General features: G+C 31.6%; 1 protein-coding gene across 4 annotated transcripts in view; it reads right to left on the bottom strand.

Annotated features, from left to right (window-relative positions):
- NECTIN3 (nectin cell adhesion molecule 3) overlaps positions 1 to 18,151 on the bottom strand; it is a 125,392-nt gene that overhangs the window by 61,962 nt on the left and 45,279 nt on the right. For 3 of the 4 annotated variants that reach the window (XM_045851507.1, XM_045851508.1, XM_045851509.1), the window contains exon 5: positions 14,161 to 14,312. In XM_045851507.1, the coding sequence (XP_045707463.1) occupies positions 14,161 to 14,312 (152 nt within the window). Of the gene's footprint in view, positions 1 to 5,825; positions 7,938 to 14,160; positions 14,313 to 18,151 lie in introns of those variants that run through there. The other variant, XM_045851506.1, reaches the window with a different exon arrangement.

Genomic DNA, 18,151 nt, shown 5'->3' with positions numbered 1-18,151 from the left:
ATTATACTGAAGAAATTAACAGGTGTAAGAAATAACTTTCATTACTTTTTAAAAAATTAAATACCTTATAGATAATAAACTTAAGTTGGTCTTTATTACAAAAAATATGTGAAAGCTGTTGAAACACATGCTCACCTAATTCATACCTGAAACTAAGGCATGACTACTTTAAATAAAGTACTATTCTATGCACGAAAATACTTGCAGCAATTTGCTAAAAACATTTAAAATGGGTGAGTATAGATATCTACAGTCTTTTCACACTTACATTCAAATACCCAATTCTAACAATGAAATAAAACATTTAAGTTTTGTCCCTTTTTCCCCTCAATTTCTTTCACCAAAACTTTGGTGATACCATCATGATTCACATGTGATACCCTACAAACTTATCTTCCCACCTTTTATTTGTTCCCATAACACATATGACTCTATTGACAGATTTCCTGCATAATTAACCCCATCCTTTTATTTTCAATAGCCTTTTAAAATACTTATCTATTCAATATGACATCTAAGTTTTTACAGCCATCCTAATATTTGTCTCACTACTTTTTAATAAAAGTCCTCTATTTGGGTCAAGTCAGTCTCCTCAGCCATTCATCCAACAAATTACCTATAGTAACCTAACATGTGTCAGGCCTTAGATAAAGTGCTAGGAATGCAGGGATGAGTTTTACAAAGTTGGGTCACAGAATCCATTTACATATTTTCTAACGAAGTGTAGAAAGGGTTATCACTCATCTAAAAAAAAGGAAAGGACATTTAATAAAAATAAATGTACTAGTATATATGGATGGGCACTGGCCCATGTGTCAGGTGTTCACCTGTCACACAGAGATCCGTAATGTCTTATGTGAAGTATGGTGTGGAACAGTTCCAGAAAGCAATCAAGTAAACAGTTACACCTTCACTCCATTGTTCCCTCTTAGCACAGTCACTGTCATGTCACAGATTATGATGAATGATAGCTTAGCTGAATGGACTAATAACTTATCTAGAGTTAACTGTCAAAAATGTAGGGGAGGAATGTCATGGGTGCCCTGTATGCCAAGTGACCATCTGACACATGGATCAAGTGAGGGTATCACTAATAATCCATGTAATATATTTGTAAGCATTTATTCCTAGTTAATATCAGTCCTCCAGAGAACTGGCAGAATGCAGATAACCCAATAATATAGGCACAAGTAACAACAAAAACCAAAAAAATCATCAATGCAAATATGTTACTCTTAATACGCAAACTATCAGTTACATCATGATGTAAAACCACGGCAATCTAATCAGATGTGATAAGTCAACCAAAAAAAAATTGAACACATTAGGAGACAAAATAAAATAAAAATTTACATTCACTCTGAACAATAAACCTCACACTAAACCCATACTATGCTGAAATAGTAGCTTATGTGAGGGGTGAGTTATTGTGATTACCAAGACATCAAAAAAACAAACATCTTGGACACCAAGACAAGATCTAAACAGTAGTTGGAATGAAAACTGTTTAAGTCCCCAACAATATACTTCCTTCCATCTGTATATATTTTTGAAAGGTGGCACTTTAGTTATCACACCTATTGTAAGAACCAAGTATCTAAATATATTGAACCTAAAATTATACTTTAAAGTCACTAAATCAAAGAGTATAAAAACAAGATAAAAAAACAAAGCACTTTCAATCATGCAGGTTTTTTTAAAAAGCATTACTTTTTACATTAAAATGTTTTAGTGATAAAAATGTTAACTTTTAATATGAAGGACACATTGTCTCCCCAAATATTACTGATTTAGTGAAACAAATTAATATTTTTAAATATTTTATCAGATGTTAGAACTTCTATTTTTTAATATTTTATAATACAGAGAGCAAACTTCTGTAGTAGCACATATATAGTTTATAGACTTACACACATATTAGGAGTACATACTAAATTTTAACCAATAGATAAAGTTTTGAAGGCCACTATTTAGAGAAAATAGGTAAAAACTAAAATAAAATGTGAAGTTATGGTAAGGTAGACAAAAGTTGATATAAAATATGGCAGCAGTTACTAATTCTAAAGGGGAAAGGCGTTTCATAAAGCTACCATTTGAACTGGACCTTGAATATGAACTGGTTTGCTAATGTGGAAAAGGGAGGAAAGGGAATTTCAGGTAAAAGGAGCAACATGGACGTAACTACCCAGACATCAAAGCACACTGTTATGGGAAAAGAACAGTTAACAGATCAAGACATTAGAGTCCTTTTTAGTATATCTAGACTTGGAACATCATATAACTGCTAATAGCAAAGGAAAAGCAGTTATTATATGTCTGTCATATAGAAGAACATGGCATAACCATCATTTAAGAAAATCTCGCCTCCCCAAATTAAACCTTAATCTTATCAAGGCTTTAGGACTCACTGTCAATTATACAGAAAAGCAAGTGCCACAATCCAAACTGGGACACTGTATGACAAGCCATTTCTTTAAGAAATTGTAAGAAAAAAATGAGCAAATAACGGAACTGTCACACAAAGAATATGCAGATTAAAAGACATTTCAACCAATCAAAATATATGGATCGTATATTCATACTAATTAAAACTGAAAAAAAAGGATTAGAAATATGAACACTCACTGGACACTCAATACAAATTTTTTGTTGTAATAATGAATCTGTGGTTACTTCTTCCTAATGTTCTTTATCTTTTAGAGCTACATACTGATGAATTAACAGATGAAATAGTGTCAGGGAGGATTATGTTGGTAGGAGTTTAAAAGAAAAGACTGGCTGTGAATTGATAATAATTGAAACAGGTGCACAGAGGTTCAATTTATTATTCTATCCTGTTTTTGTATAATTTTCCATAAAAATTTTTTTAAAAAAGAGGCAAAGGACTTTAGTTCTAGTTACCTTTGTCTTTTAAATTAAACCATCCCTCAAGATTTGTTTTCCATAAGATATTTCTCATAACTGAGACTGTAAACTCAGGTATCTGTCTACACAGAAATACTATCCATGTAAGCAAATGAAGACTTGAATTAATCTTGTTTCAGGGTTATTTATAGTTTATAGTTATTCCATTAAAACCACTTTCATTCTGCTTCATCCATAACTCAGCCAGAACAAAATAAAACAGCAGATATTAAATAAAGGCAAGTAATTAAGATATCTCAAAATTAAGTCAAGTTTTATATACCTAAATTAAAATGAATATGATAACTGTCATGTTCAAGAAAAGAAATAGCCCCTAACGTATGTACAGCAAAAGCTTTTGTAAGCTATGTTTGGTTTTAAGCTCTTGATGGAAATTTATTACTACTCAATTCAAATAAAAAGAAAAGGAAAAAAAGTACAGCTCATTGGAATATATTAGAAAAAATAGCATTTAAAAAACCAGAAAGTTGTATATTATATATATTATTGTAAAGATTCTTTCATGCATGAATTTTTATTGTATAAGAAGAAAACCAAACTAAATCCAGTCAAAACGTTAATTAAAAATAATACTGCTGCTTGCTCAAAAATAATGGAAAACTTAGAAAAAATAATTATAATTTTAAACATCAAAGACAGAAAATAGGAAGGTGATTACAATTAGCAACAATGGCTTTTTAGACCACAGGGGCTCACAAGCAGTAAGTGAAAAACACTAAATGCCAACTTAAAAATATTTTATTAAATGTTAATTCCATATTGAAGGTCAATCTATAAAATTTGATTTATGTCAAAGTCACAGCAAAAACATTTAAAATTTATCAGTTAGAGAGACAAGATAACTAATGATGGTGGAAAACGTATTCATGATGTGTACATATGAGACAAGAATTAAATGATTAATTAAAAGCCAAGGTTATAAAGGCTAACATACCCAGTGAGATGTTCCCTGAACTTTAACTGTATCCTTAACCTGACAATTTTATTTGGGAAAGAAACAGATTTTGAAATACCACAAAACATCACGTGACTGAAGAAAAACTAGGTTGTACAAACTCCAGCAAATACCATAGTTAGGAGGACAAAGAAGGTACAGAGCCATAGGCTTGTTACAAAAATATGCCTCTGAAGAATTAAAAAAAACACAACTTTTATTCAAATATAGGTTGTATGGCTATTGGGGTTAACACCTGATAAGTACCCTGGCAAAAAAAATGGTACAAATTAAAATTCAATCCAAACCCAATATACCAAAAATTTGAGAAAGATGCTTTTTATATAGATGATACACTTCAAATTAACAAGTAAACAGGAAAAAAATTGATTTATAAATCAATCCCCTATTAGAATTAAAAATAGGGTTACTTCCTTTCCTGTATTTTACATTGATTACTTCTACATATAACAATTCCTTACTTGTTCATATACTTTGTTTCAGCAATATTTTCCAAAAGCAAAATCAAACTCAAATCAGATGTTTTCATCTAATATTGGTATATTTTTCTCAGATTTTGCATTTATACATTGTACTTCCTACAGTTTCTTATGCTAAATATTTAGCCATCGTTATCTTTATAAAACTTTCCAATATATGGCTACCAGAAACAATTTAGAATAAATAGATCTTACTTTACTACCTTAATGCTACATTTATCAAATAGAAATCTTTAGGCACATAGTAAAATATTAAATATTTACACTACAAAGTACTTTCAAACATCACTTTTAAAGCTAACCCCCTAGCCTATTAATGTTTAGATGTATTTTAATAAAAATAAGAGATGCATTAATTTCCACTGTATTATGGAAATATTTTAACCAGTGTGAAAGAAAAACCTAAACTGAATACAAAAATGAAAAAGCATTTCAGACTATGAAAGAAATAAATATAAACATGGCCAAATTACTATTTTTCATCTTTCTGAGTAGGATTTTCATATGAACCTATCAATTAGCTGTGCACATCACTGATCTTCAAAAATTAATTTAACAAAAGTTTATTTCATACTATTTATGTTTACAAATAAGTCTATGTAAAGTAAACATATATAAAGCTCTAATAAACAACAGTGCAATGCTTCAGAAATTCTCTAAGTATTAGTATCAGATTCTTAAATTTTGAAATCTTTTAGTTTGCCAAATGTTTTAGATTAAGGATATAGAAATATATCAAATACTCACTTGTAGTTTCCATGTACCTTCTCCAACCAAAACAAAATAAATAAAATACCCTAATTGCATGATGGCCACAACATAAAAGAAAGTTCATACTAAGTAGATTATTTTTATTTTTGAAATATAGTTCTTGAAATACATTACTAATTTCCTTCAGATTATGCTTAAGTTGATATTAATACAATATTGTAAATGTGATCACTCAAATATATTATAGCATTACAAGTTATTTTTCTGAATATGAAATCTGTTCAAAAATGCCACAAATTTACATCATCCATGGTAAGAAAATTTAGACTCATCTTTCTTGTGGCTGTATCATTGTTGATATTTAAATTTTAAAAAAAATCACTTCAATCACAGAGTATTATTAAGAAAGTTTTCTTCCAATGACTTGGACTAAAGAGACTTAATATTTGTATATTAGTGGTTAACATTTAAAACCAGATATTTTTAACAAGATATTAATGAACTGAACTGTATCCTTAACTGATATTACAGTCTTACACTAAGTGTTTGGGGAAAGAAAATAGGTTTCTAATTTTCAGAAAGTACTGATAGCTAAAGTAAAGGAAAACAGGTTATAATTTAAAATAAAGCCTTAACTACTTGCAAAATTCTATGGACATGTTAGAGATTTGCCCTATAAACCATTTTTTTTAATTGCTAGATTTGACAAGTATCGGAAAGGGGTAGTTGGGATGGTAAAAAAGAAAAGTACCTACTTTTTTTATTAACAAAATAATTTATTTAATTTATGATTCTCCTACTAACTTCCACTTCAATTCCCTGGCAAAACAGCTAAGGCAATTCTATACAGTCCTTTTTCAAATAATCATCAACAGAAAAAACATATTCTTTGGGCTTCAACATAGTTGTCATTATTACAATTTTATAGGACTCCACAGTAGAAGCAATTTAATTACCTCATAAAGAAAATCCACATTTGAATGTTTATATAACATTTTTTTCCAAAAGATACATTTCTGGAAGGAGTATACTTAATGAATTATGTAACAAAATCAAAACAAAAAAAACTCATGTTTCTAGTTTTAATTGGAAAAAAAAATTTGAAACATATACATACATTTAGGAGGAAAAAGAGGATGGTTTGCCAATATCCATCAGCAAGTATTAGTAATTGGTTTTATAATTTAGATTGTTCTTGTTAAATCTCAAGTTTCCAAGTTTATCTAAATTTTTTCTGTATAATTACCCGTTTGAACAACATCAATATTAAATGGCTAAAACATCATGGTCTAGAAAATTCTTTGTATAGATAGTTGTCTAAAACATCTCATTACTGAAATTGGCATTCCAATGCTAGTTTTCCCATGTTTATCCATATACTGAATGAAATGCCCTTTCACTATACTTAACTGTGTACCATATTTTCATTATTCTTATAGTTAGAACATAAAGCCTCAAAACTACCACTTATTGTACCAAAATCCATGTTCACATGACTACATAAGAACTGGCCTATAGAGATGAAAAACACTGTAATAATTATGATGTTTAAAAGGCATGTTTTATTATTCCTGTATGTAGGCTGGCCAAAAATATTGAGCAGTTAATTATGTTCTTCCACATAGCATGTTCACTGAGTTTCCTACCACAGTTTTAGTGCAACAAAATATCTTTGAAAAGCCACTCTACAGTAATTATGGCAAGGCTCATTAAAATGCAGAGGTAAAGATTCCGTTTGCAGAGAGAGTTAGAAAACGTTTGAAAAGGAAAGCTGTTTCATTAGACTGATTTTTTTTGTATACTAAAAATACATATAAACATTTCTTGAATTAGTCAATTATAATGTGGTATCATTTAGTGGTGATAAATTTTGAGAGGTGTATTTAACAAACATTATAATTGAGATTATTATAATCTTAGGTAAACATTTAATACACAATACCAATGTAGTTTCCTTTTTTTAAAAATGTTTGTACTAAAAAAGCCATAACATTTATTGTTGACATTTCTTCTTACCTGTGAGCCTCAGACTAATAATGTACTCTGCATTAAAATTTAAATCTTGAGACAGTAGTACAGCATTGAAAAAAAAAACTGTAAAGCAGCTCAGATACATTGAACCCAGATTTTACATTTTCATCTGTCAAATTAGAATATAAAAAGCAAGCTTGAAAATCAGGGTGAAAAAGCTTATTGTTCCTCAAGAAAATGTATGAACAATCTGAAAATGATCAACTAGTATGAATGAAACATTGTACATAGTTAAGTCACATTTAGTGGTTACTAAACATACCACTCCCTCCTGGAAATTACGGAACCATCTACATGTGAAACTAAGTCATCTTCATTTTCGTCATAATGTTCATCGCTGACAAATTGCATTCCCATTTTTAGATCTTCATAATAATCCATTGGTCTTTCAAACCTACTGAGATTTTCTACATTGTTCCACTGTGTTTTTTCAGGTTCCTCTAAATAGTCTTTCCGTATTAGATTGTTCACTGGATTTTTGTTTTCTTTTTTTACACTGTCTGGGTAAGAATCAAGCTCATCTTGTTGAAGGACATCTATTTGAGATTCTTTTTGCATATCTGATGGTGGAATGTAGTTCTTGGCAAAGTAGTCTCCACGAAACGTCCGTCTTCTCCTGTAGCAGAATATTCCAGCCAAAACACTTACAAGTATTACGAAGAGAGCCCCACCCACTACACTAGCAATGATTGTGCCAATTGTGTCATCCTTAATTGTTGCCAAAGTTGATAATGGGAAGGGCAATTTTTTTACTTCGCTTGTTAGATCTTCAATGTCAGCAGTTGAGGGATGCCACTGAACTGTAGGCTGAAGGGTGGTAGTAGTAGTAGGAGGATCTAATGGAAACAGTAAAGATAGACAAGACACAGAAAGGCAAAGAATGTCAATGAGGGCTGATTCAGCAGCAAGTTGAAAAGATAGCACAGTTGATGAATATATATTCATAACAACAATAGTTTTTCATTCTTAATTTGACTTAAGATTAGAGTGTAATGGCACTTATATAGTATTTTTTTTAAAAAATTACAACTAACAATTACCAATAAAGAAAAAAGGAATTAAAAAATTATCTATGGTGTAAATCCTAAATTATTCCATTCATGTTTAAGTGTGATAGTGTGCTCAAAGAAATGTTTTGTTCTGTTTTTTTTTAAAGAGCCTTACTTAAGTGTCCCATACATAGCTGGCTTAAGAAGTATCATACCAAAAATTAAATCAAATAATTCAAATGTACATTTTTTAGCCAGTAGCACAAGAAAATAAAGTGAAAGAATGAAAAAAGTATGTTTTCTTAATATTCATTTTAACTAATATAAATTATATTTTAACTAATATAATTTATTTTTATAAGATCTGAACTTATCTATAAAAGAATGAAAAACTATAGAATCTTGTTAAGTGGTCATCGCATAAGCTGCTGTTTTAATCATTCTCTCAAAAATATTTTCCTTGAATAAAGAGAACTCTTCAATTTTTTAAAAAGGATTTATATTGTATATACCATTATTTTGTAATTAAAAAAAATAAAAAGTGTATTTAAACTGTATTAGCCAAGTGGGCCATTATTAAATGAAAACTAACAAAGTTAAAAAAGGTAAATTATAAAATGCTATAAAAATGTCATTATCATGTTTATACCCAATGGGCAACATATCTAAACATTTAGGAAGTTGAGGGATTTCAACCATATCTACCAAATTTAATGTCACATTGCTTTAGGATGGAGTCTCAAAAAGAGCAACTAATATTTTAGAGAGAACATTCTAATACATAAATATTAGATGCAAATGATCCTGTACTGCCATTAGAATATAGAGAAAATAGCCATTAATATTAAAAAGCAACTAAACATAAACAGTAAAAATTAAAGATTGGTTAATCATCAATTAGGTGGTATTTGTAGGTCACGTTACACAAAACTCTAAGAGTTTGAAGAAAAGATGAGATAAAAAAATCTTGAATTTCTTCATTTGTAAAAATAAATGATTCAAATGGTAACCTCCTGTAATTAATTTTTAAATGAGTGGTACTGATAGAGCTTTTAAAAAATGATTGTTAGAAAAATACTAAATCTACATGGGGTAAGTTATTCTAAAATTATAAGCTAAAGAAAAATACTTACTGAAACAGGTTTCATCATGGAATGCCGTATGCATAGAATGTGGTAAAAATTTAGCAAGTACAATATAAAATTGAAAGTACAGTATAACTAATTTCCTATAAGTGTAAACCAACATAAGAGGCAAACCTGTCAAGTACCTTGAAGTGAATAATAGGTATCATATTATATGTAAGTGAATCAAGGAAGTTTTAATTTATGAGAACATATTCAATAGTTGAGTAAATTTAATTTTTTAAAAATTGTGAAATTGCAGGATCATTTCTAATATTAAAGTAGTAAAGCCTCATATAATCCAACTTCACAGAACCAGCTATTAAAGAAATAAACTAAAAATTAATCATCTGTAAGACAATTCATGTATTTTCTGAAGAGGGAGGTCTAATGGAAAAGTCAAGTTTTAAGTTCTGAATGTCATCTTTACAATGATTCCCAAAGAAAAAGTATTATGATAAACTAGTATCAACATGTTTAAACAAAAATAAAGTCACCTAAGTAATTATTTATAATTCACACACTTTTATGCACATAAAATTTTAAAAGTTTTTGATAGCTCTTAATGAAATGCTATTTTTATCAGTGCTTATATCTGAGCTCTCTCACCAAGTGTAGGATATATAACAACATTTTTGCCAAATGTCCTCAAAAAAGCCAGCAATCACTGACATACCATTTCTACTTGCAATGCTATGCTATTTGCACAAATATAGGTGGGTATCTGTCTAACTCAGAGTTAACAAATTACAGCTTTCAGAAAAATCTAACTAAAAAAAAAGTGCCCCCAAAATACCTATTTACAGTGGTTCTAGTAATTTTTTAGTTTACCATCCCCTCCTCAACCAGTGTTAAAAATAGCATAGCCTGAATACAATATGATTGCATAAAAGTGGAACTAGTGTCGATACTCTATCATTTTGTATTTTTAAGCAGTGAACATTGACAATGCGTATAAGATATTTATTCATATTTTAGAATTCTTCCCTTTCTCCAAGAGAATTACAGTGAAAGTTAAATTCATGTAAGGAGTCAGGAGGAGTAATTATGTAATCACTATTAGGTACTTATTTATCATGATTTAAAATAGTTTCCAACAGCATTTTTTACTTTTTTCAGTCAGACATTACTTTTTGACATTCTTTGCTCAACATACGATAAATGAATACATGACAATATCAATGAACTAGTAGACTGATTTCTCCACACCTAAATGAAGAACATCTTAAGTTTCTTTTTCAAATTAATGAGTTCTGCCAAATGGGAAAACAAAATAGTCCAGTAGGGCCTCTGTAGCTATAAAGTATATTTTTGCATAACAATTACTATGCTAAAAATTAAATTAATTGATTTCTTTAAGACTTTATATGAATTGCTTAAGTAAATAAAATTATGAATTTTAAATAAAGTTTAAGGATTGCTAAAAATGTGGGTTCTTAAGTCATATGTCTGGATCCTAAAATCAGTGAAATTTGAAATTCAGGATTTGCATAGAAATATACTTTCAGTTTTGGGCATGAGGGAATTTAAATGATATATAAAAATTTACATCCCTATCCTCAAAGACAAATAAGCGGTATGGGGTGGGGGAATTCAAAACACCAAAAGCAACAATTTCCAGCAGTCAATTTGTATGGGTCAAAGAGCCATTGTACTCTCATGAGTAAGAACTGAAGTCAAATGCAGTAGTCTTGAATCAATCACCTCTTGTCTAAAATCTCATGTCTTCCAATATGGGAAATGTGTAATAAAATTATGAACAATTACTCTCAAAAATATTTGTTAAAGGAATATGACTGGAAACTAAAAGTCTCTAGTCATAACATATTCCTTTAACAAATATTTTAAACAATCACTTCTGAAAATTACAAATACTGAGGTAAAATTTTTTCCAATGAAAAAGATTAACTGATGATTCACTCTGTGTGAATTATGACCTTTTAGTACTGATAAAAGCCTAGTAGGTTTTATTAGTCATTTTGAAAAGGCAGTATTTTACTTAGGATACTTGATATATACCAAGACGCTCTTAGAGGATTTATTTATTTTCATCCTCACCCAAGAATATATGTTTATTGATTTTAGAGAAGAAAGGGAAGAAAGAGAGGGAAAGAGGGAAAGGGAGAGAGAAACAAGTAGCAATTGGTTGCCTCCTGTATGCACATTAACCAGGGATCAAACCCGCAATCTTTTGGTGTATGGGATGGGACAAGGCTCCAACCAACTTAGGCACCTGATCAAGGCGTTCTTAAAAGATTTAAATAAACTCAGCATAGTTTACTGTATTAAATACTGGATAGATATGTAATGTTTAATTCCTGATGATTACTTGAAAAACATCATCTCATATAATGCTATCTTTTTATTAAGTCCTTAGTGGCAATTAACTGTGATTTTTCTATTTACTTAAAATGATTTCCCCTCTCAGAAGAGTAGTACATAATCATCACTTTATACCCCAAATGATGGGAATACAGTAGTGATTCCCATCACTACTAGGACGTATATACTTGTTGGGGTAAAAAGAGACAAGCATATAAATAAAATACGTAGTATGTCACATGGCAATAAGTACTGTAAAGAAAAATAAGGCAGAGAAGGAAGACAGAAAATAGTAAAGAGGTGAGAAGAGAGAGGTCTCCATTTTACATACAACTGTGAAGGTAATATTTCAGTAAAGACCTAAAGGAAGTGAGAAAAAGAAGTACGAGAATATCTGAAGAGCATTCAAGGCAGTGCAAACAGCAAGTGCAAAGATTCTGAGGTAAAAATGTGCCTGTTGTTTTCAAAGTATGTCTTCATGCTGGCAAGCAGGCCAGTATGACTGAAGCCAAGTGAGCAAGGGATAAAATAAGGAATGACGTCAAAGAGATAATCTAGGACCAGAACATGTACAGAGAATTATAAGTCATTGTAAAGGTTTTGTTTTCATTGTGGATAAAATTCAAAGTCCATGGAAGGTGTAAAGAGGCAATGCCATGATCTGACATGCCCTTTAAAAAGATCATTCTGGCTGCTGATCTGATGACAGATTTAAAGAAGAAAGATTAAATGGCTGTTCTAATAAGTTAAGTAAGAGTTGCTGATGGCTTGGACCAGAATATTAGAACTGGAGAATTGGTAAGGTTCTGTATATGTAAAAATAAGAGAGCTAACATTGATTTCTTGATGGATTGAGTGGAATATGAAAAAAAAACTGAAATCAAGGATAAATATCAAAGATTAGGAGGAAGACTATTGTAGGAAGAGATTTGGTGGCAAGGGACAGGAAAAAGATCAGGACCTCAGTTTTGAATGTTAAGTTGTAAATGCCAATATATACTTCTGCATAGGATTAATAATCATTAATAGGCAGTCGGACACACAAGTCAGGACTAAAAGGAAGTAGACCCAGAATGCCAAAAGATATGAATTTAGGATATCATCACTGTAATCAATATATATAAGAATGCCCACATGGAACCTTATTATTTAAAAGATTGCACACTGAGTCTAAGATTTACAAGTAATATTTCATACCAAATTTTGTACAACACATACAAAAAGCAAGCAGTCCTTGTGATAAATACATTTTAAATATACTTTAAGATTCCTTTTTTTTTTTTAAATAAAAACTTACGGAAGAAATGGAGACTAGTATACTAATATTTAATCTCATTTAGATTTCCACCAAAGCACTATTGCTGGAAGAGGTAGCTCTTGATGTACATAGCTCTAAGCTTCTTGTAAGATTCACACAAACAGAGAGAGAGAGAGAGAGAGAGAGAGAGAGAGAGAGAGAGAGAGAGAGAGAGAGAGAGACGCTATTATATGCCAGGCATTATCTAAGCTGTAAACAAAGTGAACACAAATTGTTTAACTGTGAGGATAGATAAGTACATAAATAAGCATACAACTACAAATTGTGATAAATAATATGGGGTACTTTTCTTAGGTTGAGTAATCATACAGAAACAGAGAATATAACATAAAAGCAAGGTTACAATTTCTCTGAAATGTCTAATTGATTTAATTTTAGACTTGAACAGAAATGAAAATCTTAACTACCTATTACAGAATTACCATACAAACCTGAATTTCTCAAGGTTCTCTTCATTTTGCCTTTAATTTTCCATGTGTTAGACATGAAGATTGCTGCATTCTTGTAGAAGGAGATGCTCAAAACAGTTTATATAATTCATATAAATAGGAATTCCATTGATAATTCATTTATAGCCACACCCAGGATACAATATATTTTTAGCTCTAACTATATTTGGTGAATATTCAAATTTATACTGTCAAATTAACAAAAAACTTTCAGAGTTAAACAAGTGGAATGTGAAAAATCTTAAGTACTTAGTAGTTTAATGACTATCAATAAAAGACATTTTAAATTTTACTTCATTAAAACATTTTCAGTAGCATTCCTACTTCACTTCTCAGTAATTCAATATGGTATATTAACATATTGAATGACAACGTTATTTAATAAAGCCAGGTCATCAAAGTTGATATCTTATTTGTCAGATGCTTGTGTGCAAAAGAGCTATCAAAAATAAACAAAAAAAAAACCAACCAACCCAGAGTTCATTCCTAGTGTCAAGACAAAAAAAAAACCTAGAAAGGTACACACTACCTATAAAAGTGAAATATTTAATATTATTTAATAGTAAATTTAACTACATGCATAGGTCTTAAAATGTACATAAAGTTGTTGCACAGACATTTTGACATTAAGTAAAGAAATGCCACTTTACATATGTAAAGCCCTATCTGTTTACACATATAACTCTATTTCAGATAGGGTTACTTTATTATATCTTTTAGATTATTTGGAAAATCTCAGACTAAGGAACCTGCATCTTCACAAGTATAAATTACTACCATGATCACAGTGTTATTGTTATGATTGTCATTATAGGAATAATTCAAATAACCCATTTTGCAAGTAGATGATAACTTACCTGAAATGTAGATGACCTTTTGATCACTTCTTTGACCAAGGGAATTGGTCACTTTACAGACATAAACACCAGAATAATTAAAAGTCAGTGGATGGACAAAATGAAGAGTATTGTCTGAAGCCAATAAACCATCAGGCCACTGTCCATCCAACCTAGAATTGAAAAAGCATGAAAATACTTTATGTATCCTCAGTCTCTAGTCACTGATAGCTGTTTAGATATGATATTAACTTTTGAGATGTTAGTGAAGGAACCAGCATTCTATGGGTAAAATTCACTATGAAATGACGCATGAACTAAATTGTGAATTTTTATTTTTAAAAAGTTGAACTAATAAAGTCCATTAAAAATTCTTTCAAAATATCAATTCATGTAAGTGTACCTAGGCCAACAAATTAAAATGAGAGGGAAGGAGAGGAAAAAAAATTATGTGCTTTTTAAAAAATTCAGAAAACTGGAAAATTAGAAAAACATTATTTACAGGAATACTCATATTATCAAAGGAATCAAAGTAATTATCTGTTAATTATAGACCTTCTCATGATATATCTACAATTCTCTAAATGAAAAGTCATCTCATTTAAGTCCGTGATATATTTTAGCACTTTCTGTAACATATTTTAAAAAGCACCAGTTAATGCAGAACAAGTCTATACTGTGCCCCATCCAAACATGGCTAGTTTCTAAACCACCAAGAAGGTGGTTTCATTTGTAAGGTAGACATATGTAATGATAAAAATCAAGACACCATTTGGTATAAGTAACTCTTTTTTTAAATGGTGCCTATACCAAGAAGTCCTTTCGATAGTGGTGTATTATCGTGTATTACTATAAAGCACAATGGTAATAAAATCTCACTATAAGAACTATAAAGCCATTCATTGCAACAGAATTAAGTATACTGCTACATTATCTTTCCATCCTTATGGTAAAAAACCCCACCATCAGGCCTTTATTTTCAAACCAGTTTTAAAGGCCATAGATTTTTTTTTAGATAAGAAGATAAAAATCAAGTAAATTCAGGCATTTATTATACTTTGATTTAAGCAGATCTTTAAAATGTTTCTTCATTCCTTCAACTCAGCTATCCACTATTTACCTTACTCTCCTCCTGCTGCTGTTGCTGAGATGCAAAGTTAAGTAAGATTTGATCCTTGCTTTCAATGACCAAAATACATAGTAGGAGACCAACAACTAGTTACAAAGAAAATAAAAAACAAAGAATAAAAAAAGGTAGAATGAAGCAAATCCACACGGGAAAATAGGAGGGATAATTTCATTCTGTGATCCCAAGGATAATAAGTAAAAGAACAATCAGTAAAAACTTTTACACTTGCTGGAATTTTAATTTAGCAATGAAGAATAAAGGTAATAGTCTAATGGTTAAAAAGCAAAAACACCCAATCTCCTTAAAAGAATTTTGGAAACAACATTTTTAGAGCATCAACTTTAAAAAAGTGAACTCTTTTTCCAAGGATAAGAATAAATATAAACTGTATCTATATTTCCAACTATCTTTACTTTGGGCCCAAAATTCCAATCTGTTTAATTCTGAGAAGTATAAAAAAATGTCTTATAACAACCAAGGATTAAAGAAGAAACATTCATCCAGACCAGTAGGAGGAACAGAGACAGACAGCTGGGGTGGTGAGGGCTCATGGCAAGGTGGCAGATGGAGGACCAGGGAGCACAAAGCAGAGTCTGGTGAAGCAGGAGGTCCCACATTAGTGTGTGGACAAACAAGGAAGAACAACTGGGAAGTGAGAGAAACCGCATAACCCAGGGTTCCAGTGTGGGAAATAAAGCCTCAAAACTTCTGGCAGTAAAAACCTGTGGGGGTTGCAGCGATGGGAGAAACTCCCAACTCACAGGAGAATTCCTTGGAGGGACCCACAAGGTCCTAGAAAGTACACAAAACCACCCACCCAGGAATCAGCACCAGAAGGGCCCAATTTGCCTGCGGGTAGAAGAAAAAGTGACTGAAAGCCTGCAGAGAGCTGAGCAACGGGCCATTGTTCCCTTTCTGACCCCTCCCTCACATATAGGGCCACAATGCAGCAATGTGGGTTGCTCCACCCTGGAGAATCCTAAGGTTCCGCCCCTTACTACATAACTGGCATACTGAGGGAAAACAATATGGCCCAAATGAAACAACAGATCAAAGCTCCAGAAAAAATACAATAAGCAATGAAGAGATAGCCAACCTATCAGATGCATACTTCAAAACACTGGTAATCAGGATGCTCACAAAAATGGTTGAGTATGGTCTCAAAATAAAGGAAAAAGTGAAGGCTACGCAAAGTGAAATAAAGGGAAATGTACAGGGAACCAGCAGTGACAGGAAGGAAACTGGGACTCAAATCAGTGATTTGGAGCAGAAGGAAGAAATAAACATTCAATCAGAACAGAATGAAGTAATGAGAATTCAAACAAAATGAGGACAGGCTTAGGAACCTCCAGGACAACTTTAAACATTGCAACATCCAAATGAGAGGGGTACCAGAAGGAGAGGAAAAACAAGAAACTGAAAACTTATTTGAAAACATAATGAAGAAGAACTTCCCCAATCTGTCAAAGGAAACAGACTTCCAGGAAATCCAGGAAGCTCAGAGAGTCCTAAAGAAGTTGGACCCAAAGAAGCACACACCAAGGCACATCATAATTACATGACCTAAGAGGAAAGAAGAGAATCTTAAAAGCAGCAAGAGAAAAGGAGACAGTTACCTACAAAAGAGTTCCCACAAGACTATCAGCTAATTTCTCAAAAGGAACCCTGTGGGCAAGAAGGGGCTGGAAAGAAGTATTCAAAGTCATGAAAGACAAGAGCCTATGTTCAAGATTCCTCTATCCAGCAAAGGTATCATTTAAAATGGAAGGGCAGATAAAGTGCTTCCCTGATAAGGTCAAGTTAAAGGAGTTCATCATCACCAAACCCTTATTATATGAAATGTTAGAGGGACTTATCTAAGAAAAAGATGATCAAAACTATGAACAGTAAATGAAAACAAACTCTCAACTATCAAGAATTGAACCTAAAAAAAATAAACAAAAATGATCTAAGCAAACAACTAGAACAGGAACAGATTCACAGAAACAGAGATCACATGGAAGATTATCAGCAGGGAGTGAGAGGAGGGAGAATGGGGGAAAAGGTACAGGGAACAAAATAGACAGGTGGGAAGTTAAAAATAATATAGGAAATAGAGAAGTCAAAGAACTTACATGTATGACCCATGGACATGAACTAAGGTGGGGGAATGATGGTGAGAGAGGTAATTCAGGACAGAGGGCAGTAAAGGGGAGAAAAAACTGGGACAACTGTTAAGAGTATAATCAATAAAATATACTTAAATACCCTATCACACATCTTAACCAATGACTGTTTCCCCACATTTAAGAACATGTAAATGAAAAGGCCTTTCCTACTTCTAAAATTGAAACTTTGCTTAAAGGCAACAGATTGACCAAATACATTGTTCCCATACTCTTACAAAATCCTATCCCCAAAACAGTAAAGGAATTGAAGTTATTAAATACCTATTAGGGGAAAGAGAACAGGAGGTAGAATTCATCAGATAAGATGTTTCAAAAAACTTTTAGGAGAAAACAAATGGAAAGAACAGTGTATGCTTTAAGCCAGTGCTTCTCAATCAGAAGTGATTTTTGTCTCCAGAAGACATCCAGCATGTCTGAAGACATGAAGGAAGTGGAAAGATGAAGTACTACTAGCTTTAGAGATTTCAGGTCAGGAATGCTGCTAAACATCCTACAATTCACAGAGCTGCCTCCCACAAAAAAGATTTTTTCCAGCCCAGAACTTCAACAGTGCCATGTTGAAAAGCTCTGCTTTAGGCTAAAGAAGTGCTTACAGGAGGCCTATGGATGAGAGAGCAGCCAATTTGGTCCAAAGAACCCAATCAGATTTGGAACTTATCTCATTATACTGCAGAAGGCTGGAACAAGGCAAAGGGCTAGAGATAAGAATATTAGT

Source organism: Phyllostomus hastatus, unplaced genomic scaffold (assembly GCF_019186645.2).
Source record: "Phyllostomus hastatus isolate PE091 unplaced genomic scaffold, TTU_PhHast_1.1 phas_contig_86, whole genome shotgun sequence".
In the NCBI taxonomy this organism is placed as follows: domain Eukaryota; kingdom Metazoa; phylum Chordata; class Mammalia; order Chiroptera; family Phyllostomidae; genus Phyllostomus; species Phyllostomus hastatus.
The sequence above is the reverse complement of the archived record's forward strand: the minus strand, read 5'-3'. Positions and strand labels throughout refer to the sequence as shown.